A 12,962-nucleotide genomic window follows, 5' to 3' on the forward strand; every position below is an offset into this window, starting at 1 on the left:
GTGACAAGATGTATGATTTTAAACAAAAACAAAGTGAAAATAAAAAGCATAGCCAGGGGCTGAAGGGATGGTTTAGCAGTTAAGGCACTTGCCTGCAAAGCTGAAGGACCCAGGTTCAACTCCCCAGGACCCACATTAAGTCAGTTGCATAAGGTGTCACATGCATATGGAGTTTGTTTGCAGTGGCTGGAGGCCCTGACACACCCATTCTGTCTGTCTGTCTCTCTCTCTCCCCTTTCTCTCTCCAATAAAAAAAAATTTTTTTAAAAAAAAAACATAGGCAGTTATGATGGCTCACACCTATAATCTTTTTTTTTTTAATTAGTTTTCTATTCTGCAAGTACAGGCAGTTTGGTACCATTATTAGGCTCATCCGTGACCTACCCCTCCCCATTGGCCCTTCCTTGTTGAGGTATATGGGTCGTGCATTGTGGAGTTAGCCCACAGTTATTGGTACGATAAATGTCTCTGCATATCATGACCCAACATGTGGCTCTGACATTCTTTCCAGCCCCTCTTCCATAAAATTTCCCTGAGCCATGTTGGGTTCATTTTTGGTCTGCTTCAGTGATGAGGTCACACCTATAATCTTAGCACTGGGGAGGTTGAGGCAGGTGGATAGTCATGAGTTCAAGGTTAAGCCTGGGTCTATATAGTGAGCTCAGGATAGCCTCATCTACAGAGTGAGATCCTATTTAAAAATTAAAGCAAACTGCTGAGCATGGGGTACACACCTTTGATCCCAGCATTTGGGAGGCAAAAGTAGGAGGATCACTGTGAGTTCATGGCCAGCCTGAGTTCACAGTGAATTCTTGGTAAGCCTGGGCTAAAGCAAGGCCTTACCTCAAAAACATAACCTTTTAAAAGAACCCTGAACAACAGGTTAGTAACAGAATAATCAGGGGGTGGGATGGAAAGATGGATTAGTGGTTAAGGTGCTTGCCTGTGAAGCCAAAGGACCCAGGTTTGATTCCCCTGTACCCACATAAGCCATATGCACAAGGGGGCACATGCGTGTGGAGTTCGATTGCTGTGGCTAGAGGCCCTGGTGCACCCATTCTCTATCTGTCTCCTCTCTATCTCTCTCTGAGCTGAGAGAGAGAGAAAATCAGGGAATATCTTTAATAGAGTTATAAAAAAAATATGTAACTAGAATAAGAAAGCAGATTTAGCCAAGTGTGGTGGTGTACACCTTTAATCCCAGCACTCAGGGGGCAGAGGTAGGAGGATTGCTGTGAGTCTGTGGCTACCCTGAGACTACATAGTGAATTCAAGGTCATCCTGGGCTAGAGTGAAACCCTACCTCAAAAAGCAAAAACAAAAACAAAACAAAACAAAACAAAGCTGACAAATAACACTTCTAAAACTATTTCTATAGTTATTATGTAGCATAATTCAATACTGTTAATTTTAAAACCTATTTACCTGTTCAAGAAGATGAGGATATCTAGCTTGAATTTCATCAACAAATTCCTGCCCTTTCATGCGTATCAAGAACTCACACCTAAAACATAAGAAAAATAGTCATAAAACTTGTTCCAAAAAGCACCTTAAGCATGAGGGCCTCTCAGGACACCAACTGCCAAGTTCCATTCCTCAGAACCACATTAAAAAAAAAAAAAAAATTGTCCATGCATGTCTGTAACTCCAGTACATGGTAGGCAGAGGCCAGAGAACTGCTATAGCTCACTGACAGACAGCAGGTCTGGGTTGAAAGGAAACAGCATCTCAAAAGTAAATATATGATAAGCAATAAGAGGAGGACACTAACATTCTCCTCTGGCCTCTGCATATGCATATATCAGGTACACATATCTGGACACACATGTATACATCACACACACACACACACACACACACACACACACACAGTACTTGGCTGATATCCACTAGAGCAATACGTACCCCAAATCTGGTTATATAGGTTTGAACTAGAAAGTGCTAACTGGACGTCCCATGCTAGTTGCTAAAGGAAACATCACAAGAAGGGAAAGAATTCAAAACCCATCCCTCCAAGAAATACTGAAGTTTTAGATCTGATGTACACTTAGCATACTTTGCCGTTTTAAATTGTTAGCATGTGGGCTGGAGAGATGGCTTAGTGGTTAAGCGCTTGCCTGTGAAGCCTAAGAACCCGGGTTCGAGGCTCAATTCCCCAGGACCCACGTTAGCCAGATGCACAAGGGGTCGCAAGCATCTTGAGTTCGTTTGCAGTGGCTGGAGGCTCTGGCGTGCCCATTCTCTCTCTTTCTCTCTCTCTCTCTCTCTCTCTCTGCCTCTTTCTCTGTCACTCTCAAATAAAATAAATAAACAAAAATATACATAAATTGTTTGCATGTTAGAGTTAACATTTGTCATTTCTTTTATCTTTTAGTTGACTCTTTTCTGCTCATCTGAATTCTTGTGTACATAAATATATTCCATGATAGTTTTGTGTTTCTGTATTGCTCAGGTGGATTTTAGGTTTGTTCTATACTTTTCTCCAACCAGCCTACTACTGTGACCATTCTATTATTTTTCCCACACACAACTCATATAACTTTCCCTCTCTTGTCAGTCTCTCTCCATATTCTATCATTATCTCCTCTTCTTTATTCTCCATAACTATAGCCTTAATAACCTCCAAACTCTGTGAAACCTAACTGCATCCTAATTTTCCTCTCCCAGATATGTCTGCCACCTTCATCTTTTTCAAATTTAAACACTAGTCTCCATCCTAACCCACCCTACACCTCTCCAACTTCTAAGTAACTAAAATTCTAGTATATTCCATTCCAACCTTGTTTAATTATCCACCAACAGTTAGTGAAGTTAAAGGATCATTGTTTTTATTTTTAATTAGTTCTGGACATACTCAGTATGTAAACAGCACTTATTGGTACCATCCTTACCCTCATCCCTGCCCTTCCCTCGAAGGGACCCTCCTTATTGGGGATGTTGGTTATCCTCATGGGGGTTGTGTGTCATGCACTGTGGAGGTAGCCATCAGTTATGGGGAACAGGCAATGCAAAGGACCATGGTTAATTCAGTACTAAGACATTCACACAGCAGGCAAATCCATAAACTATGACCACTCCTGTTAGTGTTCTACTCCAAGAATAATATACATGACACACCAGGCATCTTGAGCCCCTGGCCTGAGGATATAATTTCTGAACTCTACATGCCTAAGAATATGACTGGTAAAACAAGCAGAAAGTACAAACAATGAAATAACCCAGGAGGTAAATACCCCAATGGAGTGAGAAATACCACATACACACACACAGACACACACACACACACACACACAGACACACACACACACACTTTCTCTCTCTCTCTCTCTCTCTCTCTCACACACACACTCACTCACAAAATCAAGGCAACATAACTTCTTCAAAACCTATGAATCCCACAGTAAGTGATTCCAGCAAGAATAAACTAAGGAGAAAAAAAGAAAGAAGAAGAAATCAAAGGAAAAATTAAATTCCTGGAACAATCTGAAGAAAACACACACACAAAAAAAAAATGCTAAATGAAATAAGGATGTAAAATACAAGACATACAAGGAAATAAAAATACTGATTTAAAAAAATCTGAAACACTGCAATAAAAAACACAGTTAAGTAAAATACAAAACTTCACAGAAACCCTCATTAATAGAAAGGATCAAGAAAAAGACAAAATACCTGAACTTGAAAATAAGGTGAAGGAATTGGAATGTTCCAACAAGGAGAGAGAAATTAATAAGGTATAAGCAGCAATTTAAAAACACTAAGGATACTATTGAAGAGGTCAAACCTAAGAATTCTGGAATCTTAGAAGAAATTTTAGACCAAACACATAGTTGTTTTTTTTTTTTTATCAAAATCACAAGAAGAAAAATTTCCAAAATTAGGGAAAGAGATGCCAATACAGATAACAAGACATAAGAAAAGAATCTCCCCTTATCATATTCCAATTAAACTACTGAACAATACAGCCCACATAAAGTTTATTGAAAGCAGCAAGAGAAAAGCATCAACACTTATAAAGGCAGGCCATTAGAATAACAACAAATTTCTCCACAAAAACCTTAAGACAGGAGAGCGTGCCTGCAGTGATGTGTTTCAAGTTATGAAACACAACTGCTAAGCCAGACTACTATACTATATCCTGCAAAGCTATCATAACTGAAGAGAAAAAACTTTGATCATGACCACTAAGCCAGCTCTACAGAAAATATGTGAAGGAACCTTTCAGAGTGAAGACAAAGAAAAGTATATACATGAAGCCATAAGAAAGAATAAAACCATGCTTGAATAATAGTTAATGCAAGAGAGCCATAGAAAAACAACAAGAGACTTCTGGTTAAGATGGTGGTGTAGAAGCCAGACCATAGCAGTCTGGGGGGAGGAGGGGGGATAAGAAGAAAAACACCACAACATACTCTATTCTACCAAAAAAGGGAAGGTGTACAAGAAATTATCAACCACAGCAGAGAAGCAGGAGAAAGTCAGAGCTATTAGCAACCACACAAGCAGTCAAAATTGGGTCCCACCAAGGTGCCAGCAGTCCCAGTCCTCTGGGAAGAGCTACACTGCCCCCTGCCCTGCCTGAGCCACAGGAGCAGAACCCATATGAGGAGACTCTCCACACACACCAGCCTCCTCACAAAGTCAAAACCCTAAAGAAGACAGCAAGGACCAGTTGAGCATCTCCTGAGAAAGAGAACCACAGGGACCAGCTACACAGCTCTGATACAACTTCAAGCACCTTCCACAGCCTATCCTCCCCCAATTGCCTAAACAAGCAACCATGGAGATCTGGAGAAGAGAGATCAGCCACACAACATCTAGCACAACCAATCAAAACACCTGATCCACTGATCTAACCAGTCTACCCAAGCCCACAGTGCAGCAAAGAGGGACCTGAGTGGGCACTCAGCATAGGTGAGACTGGAAGCCATTCAAAAGGTAATGGCCTACTTACACTGGGTCAGTACCTGACCCAAAGCCTTGTATATCACCCTGCACTGGAAGTGCTAATCACACTTTGCATGTCAGGACAGGTTATGTGTTAAATTAAATTGATGGTAAGCTTTATCATTCTTAAATAAGCTATATTTTGGGGTTGTCTTTTGTTGCTTCCTGATTTACAATGCCTTTGTTTTATTCTTCTGTCATTAGTGGAGGCAAGGTCTCATTGGGCCCCAGGCTAACCTGGAACCCATTACAGACCACAAATCTCAGCCTCCCAATTGACAAGACTAAGGGTGTGGGGTAACACACACCCTTAAGGACTTTGACTTTGTTAAATCATCTGTTTGTTTTAATTCTCACTCTTACACAAATATTTCACACTATTGATTGTGTATATTGCTCAGTTGAATTTTAAAATATGCTTGTATTTTGCTCCACCCAGCTTACTAGAATAGTTGCATAGCAGGCAAACCCAATGCCTAGTGTCACTTCTGCTGTTACACTGGGAATAATATAGCAGCCATACCTGGCACCTGAAGCTCCCACCCTGAAGATATACTTCAGATTTATACATCTAAGAATACTGTAGATAGAGCTAGAGAGTTGGCTTAGCAGTTAAGGAGCTTGCCTACAAAGCCAAAGGACCTCAGTTCAATTCTCCAGGACCCATGTAAGCCAGATGCACAAGGGGAGTACATACGTCTGGAGTTCATTTGCATTGGCTGGAAGCCCTAGCACGCCCATTTTCCCTCTCTCTCTCTTTCTCTCATTCTCTCTGCCTCTTTCCCTCTTTCAAATAAATAAATATAAATAAATAAAGTTCTAAAAAAAAAAAAAGAATACTACACATAATTAGAAAACCCAAGCATCACATTAACTCAAGACGCAAATATCTCTATAATATGAGACACAAAAATATCAATACAATACAACTCCCCCCCAAAATTATAAACCCACAGAAATGATCTCCAGTGGTCTTATTTACATGAAATGCCTGACAAAGATTTTAAACGAATGATTATAACTATGTTCAGAGAAATCAAAAAAATCAAAAAAGGAAACAAACTCCTAAAGGAGAACACAGGTAACCAACTAAATGAAATAAAGAGCTCAATAGAAGACTTGAGTAAGGAAATGGAAATTCTGAAGAAAAACCAATCAGAAATACTAGAAATGGAAAGCATAGTAAGTCAAATAAAAATTCTGCAGAAAGTTTCACCAACAGAATGGATCAAGGGAGGACAGACTAGCTACACTAGAAGACAAGGTGGCAGATCCAATAACACAGTACAACAAAAAGAAAGATAAACTAATAGGAAGGTATGAATGTGAATTTCAAGACATTTGGGACACTATGAAGAGATCTAACATAGGAATTCAGAGGGGCTGGAGAGATGTCTTAACAGTTAAGGGACTTGCCAACAAATCTTAAGGACCAGGGTTTGATTCCCCATTACCTACATAAGCCAGATGTACAAGGTAGTACATGAGTCTGGAATTCATCAGCAGGGGCTGGAGGCCCTGGCATACCCATTCTCTCTGTCTGCCTTTCTCTCTCTAAAAAATAAATAAAATAAAATGCTATTTAAGAAAAAGAATTAATTTCACTCCAAAGGCATAGTATGTATTTTCAACAAAATCATAGAAGAAAATTTCTTCTACGTAGGGAGATGCCAATACAGATACAGGAAGCCTTTAAAACACCAGACAGACAAAACTAGAAAAGAACCTCTCCTCACCATATGACAATTAAACCACTAAACACTAAAACTAGAGAAAATATACTGAAAGCAGTTACAGAAAAACATCTTTTCAAATACAAAGGATAACAGCAGATTGTTCAACACAAACTTCAAAAGCCAGGAAGACTTAGAAAGATGTATTCTAAGTTCTGAAAGGTAACAACTATCAACCAAGATTACTTTATCCTGAAAAGCTAGCCATCCAAATTCATAGAGAAATAACAATATTCCACAACAAAAACAGGCTAAAGAAATATATGACCACTAAAGCAGCTCTGCAGAAACACCTGAAAGCATCCTTCACACTTTAAAGAAAAGAAAGCACAAACATGAGAAAATAGGAAAAAGTAAACCATACTCAAATAATAAATAATACAACACAATAAAGGAAGAACTACAAAACAAGAAGAATGGCAAGAATAAATTCACACCGGTCAATAATTCTTTTTTTTTTTTTTTCCTATATATCCCTATGTAACCCAGGCTGGCCTAAAACACATGTGCCACCATGCCCAGCCCACTGAGTAATTTGAGTTTAAAGTTTATTATTCAGAAAAGTAATTTATGCAAGTACTTAGTGCTTACTGTTACCCGCTCATTTGGAAGTGAGGGAAAGATCTGGGTACTCCAGCTAGACAGCCTATGGTTTGCAGGTGAACATGACTACACTGTAAACCAAGGCAGCCTGTACCTTTAAGGTCTTAAAGAAGAGCAGTGAAATGGTGCTGTTCAAAACAGCATCCAGAGTAGGTCCTAAGGTCAGCATGGGCTATAGAAAGACCCTACCTTATAAAAACAGAACAAATCAGGGGAAGGGAATAAGCAAAGGAAATATGGGGAGAGGATTAATCAAAATCTAAGAGGGTATGAATAAGTCATAGGGAAACTTTTTTTTTTTTGACACTGGCTCACCCAGAAGCCATAGCTTGTTAATAGAAAATTTTCAGTGCAAGGGATAGGATAGCTTCCAGTTGAGTTGTTAGCCAGGGAGGTCCCTGATACTCCCCCAAACATTTCAGGCGATTGCTGAGGCTCTTGTTTCCGACCAGGAATAGATGCGAAGACCCTATTGCTGAAGAGTCCACATACTTGGGCTACAAGGTCACTGAGAAATCCTGCTGGTACTGAGCTGAAAACCTTCTCCATGTAGACCAGTTGACAGCTCAAAAAAGCTATGCTACATGAAGTTCCATGGGAGAGAGAGAAATCACCAGTGGAGATAAACAACGGTGGAGACTGTAAGCCTTAAATTTGACCAAGCCAAATGAGCCAACAGGTATAATAGTGGCATGTCTGTTATGAGGGAAACCAACCACTCTCTAACTGGACCGGAGGCTCACTCCACAGAAGGGAACACATATCTTATACTGAAAAACCTATGACTGGGAAGTCATGAGCCTTATGTATGTACTATGCTCACCAAACTGCCTGGTAAGTACTTCTCTTAATATTCATACCCATATATTAATGCTACTCTCAGTTTTGGTTAGAGAAACTTCTCTTTTCAGATGGCAATGACCTTGGGATGACTCAGAAGGAACCATAGTGCTGAGATAAAGTGATAAGAGAAGTGCTCAGCACTGAAACATCTCTATCACACTGGAAAAGGTGGTGGAAAGAATGTAAGAGCCAAAGGAAGGGTAGGACTCCTTACAAAGGAGTCTCCAGACACAAAATGGCCTGAATATTTATGACCTCACAATGCCTGACACTACCTACACACAACCATCATAATAGGAGGAAAAGATAATGACATCAAAATAAGAGAGACTGTCTGAAAGGGAGAAGGAATATGATGAAGAGTGGAGTCGCGAAGGGGAAAGGGGGAGGGGGAAGGAGGGAATTACCATTGTTTATTGTCTATGATTATGGAAGCTGTCAATTAAAAAACATTATCAAATGAAGGAAGGAAGGAAGGGAGGGAGGGAGGGAGAGAAAAACAGACTATATCCTAAGAAAGAATCCCTGAAGGAGATGCCCTAGAACAGTGTTGAGTTCCTAGTACAGATAGGGCCAGTGAACTACAAAAGATCACATGAGTCTGAGTAAGTTCTCTAGTTGGTAAGACAAAACCATTCCACATGCAAACAAAAGAGCCAGGGAGTGGAGGTGGAGATACTTCATGTATAATAATAATAATTGCACAAGGGAAAAAATACTTTCTTTTTTAAAACACTTTTTTGTATTTTATATTTATTTATTTATTTGACAGAGAAAGGAAAGAGAGAGAATGGGTGTGCCAGGGTTTTCAGTCACTGTAAATGAACTCCAGACACTTGCACCCCCTTGTGCATCTGGCTAACACATGGGTCCAGGGGAATTGAACCTGGATCCTTTGGCTTTGCAGGCAAATGCTTTAACCACTAAGCCATCCCTCCAGCCCAGAAACAGTACTTTCTTGATTAAATTTTCATTTATAGGGAAAATTAGTTTTTTAAACTGGATGAAGAAACAAAAAAAAAAAATTAAAAAACGCTATACAGGAAAATGTCAGTGGTGAGATTCTTCAGGTAGTAGGATTATAAGTAACGGGGAATTTTTATTGTTATTTTGCTTCTCTGTAATATCATATGTCCTACAACTTAGTCTCATGGATCCCCCACCCCTTTCTCCAGGGAGAGGATAACAAATTAGCACCCTGTACAGTTTACATTTTTAATACCATAGCATGTGTTTAGGATCAGGAAGAGTCACTCACCAAAAACACCAACAAGTCACTCAGTAAATATTTGTTGAATGGATAAGTGCCAGGAACTCAAAGGAGGAAAGATCCATGAGACCAAAGTTGCCTGGTAAGGTTTTGTGGGAGAGCTAGAAACAGAAATAGTCTTGGAGTTGCATAGGATGAAGTAAGGAAGAGCCAGTATTCAGGAAAGGAGGAGAGGAGTAGATGCCAGAGAGGTGGAAAATTGTGGAAAAGTTGGTCCGTTTGATTAGCATAAAAGGATGAGAAAAAATTCTGTAAACCTAAGTTGAGAAGACTGTAGAGGCTCTTGCCATGACTTGATTTACCTTAGGAATTACTTAATTGATCATTTGTAATTAAAAAAAAAAACACAAAGAATCAAGGAAACAAAGAGGTAGGTTTTTGAAAAGATAAACTAGATTGATAAACCCTTATCAAATCTGACCAAAAGAAAGAGAGAAGAAGCTGAGCGTGGTGGCGCACCCAGCACTCAGGAGGCAGAGGTAGGAGGATCTCTGTGAGTTCAAGGCCACCCTGAGACTACATAGCGAATTCCAGGTCAGCCTGAGCTAGAGTCAGACCCTACCTCAAAAAAAAAAAAAAAAGAAAGAAAGAAAGAAAGGAAGAGAGAAGAGACACAAATTAGTAAAATAAAGATGAAAGCCAGGTGTGGTAGGGCATGCTTTTAATCCCAGCACTCAGGAGACAGAGGTAGGAGGATCACTGTGAGTTCAAATTCTCCCTAAGATCACACAATGAATTCCAGGTCAGCCTGAGCTAGAGTAAGACACTACCTCGGGGAAATAAAAATTAGATATGAAAAAGGCACCATTACAACAGATACCAAAGAAATGCAGAAAGTTATAAGGACATACTTTAAGAACATATACTCTACTAAATTTGAAAATCTGAAAGAAATGATTTCCTAGGCTTATATGACCCACCAAAATTAAAACAAGATGAGATAAACCATTTAAACAGACCTATAACAAGCAGAGAGCAAATCAGTTATTAAAAAAAAAAATATCTCCCAACTAAAAAAAGGGCATGCCCAGATGGATTCACTAGTGAATTTTACCAGACCTTCATGGAAGAATGCCAATGCTTCTCAAACTTTTCCATAAAATAAAAAACTCCTTCTACAAAGCCAGCATTACCCTGATACCAAAACCAGACAAAGATAGAACAAAAAAAGAAAATCACAGACCAAATTCCCTCATGAACATAGATGTAAAAGTTCTCAACAAAGGGTGGAGATCTAGATGGCTTAGTGGTTAAAGTGCTTACCTGCAAAGCCTAAGGGTCCAGGCTGGATTCCCCAGGACACACTAAGCCAGATGTACAAGAGGGCACAGGTGTCTGGAGTGAGTCTGCAGTAGCTAAAGGCCCTGGCATGCCCATTCTCATTCTTCCTCTCTCTCTCAAAAAAATTAATTTTTTTTTTTAATTTTTTTTTGTTCATTTTTTATTTATTTATTTGAGAGCGACAGACATAGAGAGAAAGACAGATAGAGGGAGAGAGAGAATGGGCGCGCCAGGGCTTCCAGCCACTGCAAACGAACTCCAGACGCGTGCGCCCCCTTGTGCATCTGGCTAACGTGGGACCTGGGGAACCGAGCCTTGAACCGGGGTCCTTAGGCTTCACAGGCAAGCGCTTAACCGCTAAGCCATCTCTCCAGCCCTCAAAAAAATTAATTTAATTTAAATTTTAAAAACATTCTCAACAAAATACTGGCAAACAGAATACAAGAATATATCAAAAAGATCATTCGCACTGACCAAGTAGGCTTTATCCCAGAGATGCACGGATTGGTTCAACATAAGCAAATCGATAAATGTAATATACTATATAAATGAACTGAAGGACAAAAATCACATGATCATCTCAATAGATGCAAAAAGGCATTTGATAAAATCCAACATTCCTTCATGGCAAAAGTCCTACAAATACTAGGAATAGAAGGAACATATTTCAACATAATAAAGACTATTTATGACAAACCTATAGCCAACATAATACTAAATAGAGAAAAACTAGCCGGGTGTGGTGGCGCATGCCTTTAATCCCAGCACTCGGGAGGCAGAGGTAGAAGGATCACCATGAGTTCAAGGCCACCCTGAGACTACATAGTGAATTCCAGGTCAGCCTGAGCCAGAGTGAGACCCTACCTTGAAAAACAAAAAAAAGAAAAAGAGAAAACCTTGAAGCTTTTCCATTGAATTCAGGAACAAGACAAGGATGTCCACTGACTCCACTTTTATTTAATATAGTACTGGAAGTCTTAGCTATAGCAATAGGAGACACACATGAAAGGGATATAAATTGGAAAGGAAGAGATCAAATTATCATCATTATTTGCAGGTGATATGATTCTATACATAAAGGACCCTAGAGACTCTACCAGCAAACTGTCAAGAGCTGATAAACACATTTAGCAACATAGGAGAATACCAAATAAACACACAGAAATCAGTAGCCTTCTTATATACTAGCAACAAACAAGCAGAGGAGGAAATCAGGTAATCTCTTCCATTCACAACTGCCCCAAAAAAATAAATAAATAAAAATAAAGTACCCTGGAGTAAGCCTAGCTGAGGAAATGAAGGATCTCTACAATGGTGTTTTATTCAGTAGCAAAGAAAAATGAAATTATGAAATGTGAAGGAAAATGGATGGACCTGCAAAGGGTTATACTAAGTGAGGTAACCCAAGCCAAGAAACCCAAATGCAGCATTTCTCTCCCATATGTGGATCCTCATTACAAATGTTTAGACTTGTCTATGAGTTGGGATAAAAATCGGAGTAGAGGCCAGTAACCTAGAAAGGAGCTATAAGAGAAGGAGGAGAGAAGAAGACTTGAAGAGATGGTATTGTACATATGTAAGTAGATGAACAGACTACTGGGAATGGAATGGCCTAAGTGAGGTCAAGGGAAGAGAGTGAGTAAAAATGAAGGGTGAGGGGGATATTTTTTATAATCATGGAAGTTTTTAATAAAAATTTGAAAAAAATTAAAAAGCAGAAAAAAAATGAAGGGTAAGGGAAGGGCTAATCAAAATTTCAGATGTAAGCTGGGCATGGTGGCGCACGCCTTTAATCCTAGCTCTCGGGAGGCAGAGGAAGGAGGATGGCTGTGAGTTTGAGGCCACCCTGAGACTACAGAGTGAATTTCAAGTCAGCTTGAGCTAGAGTGAGCCCTACCTCAAAAAAAACAAAAAAACTTTCTGATGTTATGAGTAAGCTATATGGAAATCTACTTTTTTGAATAATGGTACACCCAGAAGCCATAGATTGTTACTACAAAAATTTCAGTGCCAGGGATGGGATAGCTTCCATTGAGTTGTTGGCCGGGAGCTTCTTGATGCCCCCAAAACATTACAGGCTATTGTCAAGGCTTATGGTTTCCCACCAGAAATAGTTGGTATGGCCCTATTGCTGAAGACTCCATGTGCTTGGACTGTAAGGTCACTAAGAAATCAAGCTGGAACTGAGCTAAAACCTCCTCCCTGTAGATCAGCTGACAGGAAGCTAGAAAGTTACACTACATGCAGCCTTATGGGAGACAGAAGTCATCAGTGGTGATAAACAA

At 39.6% G+C, this 12,962-nt stretch overlaps 1 protein-coding gene across 1 annotated transcript in view; it reads right to left on the bottom strand.

Moving 5' to 3' along the window:
• The window catches only part of Birc2 (baculoviral IAP repeat containing 2), a 28,158-nt gene that overhangs the window by 7,890 nt on the left and 7,306 nt on the right, over positions 1–12,962 (bottom strand). The window contains exon 4 of the mRNA XM_004661908.2: positions 1,426–1,504. Coding sequence (XP_004661965.2) covers positions 1,426–1,504 — 79 coding nt within the window. The remainder of the gene's footprint in view (positions 1–1,425; positions 1,505–12,962) is intronic.

The sequence above is a fragment of the Jaculus jaculus genome, chromosome 3 (assembly GCF_020740685.1).
Source record: "Jaculus jaculus isolate mJacJac1 chromosome 3, mJacJac1.mat.Y.cur, whole genome shotgun sequence".
Taxonomy (NCBI): domain Eukaryota; kingdom Metazoa; phylum Chordata; class Mammalia; order Rodentia; family Dipodidae; genus Jaculus; species Jaculus jaculus.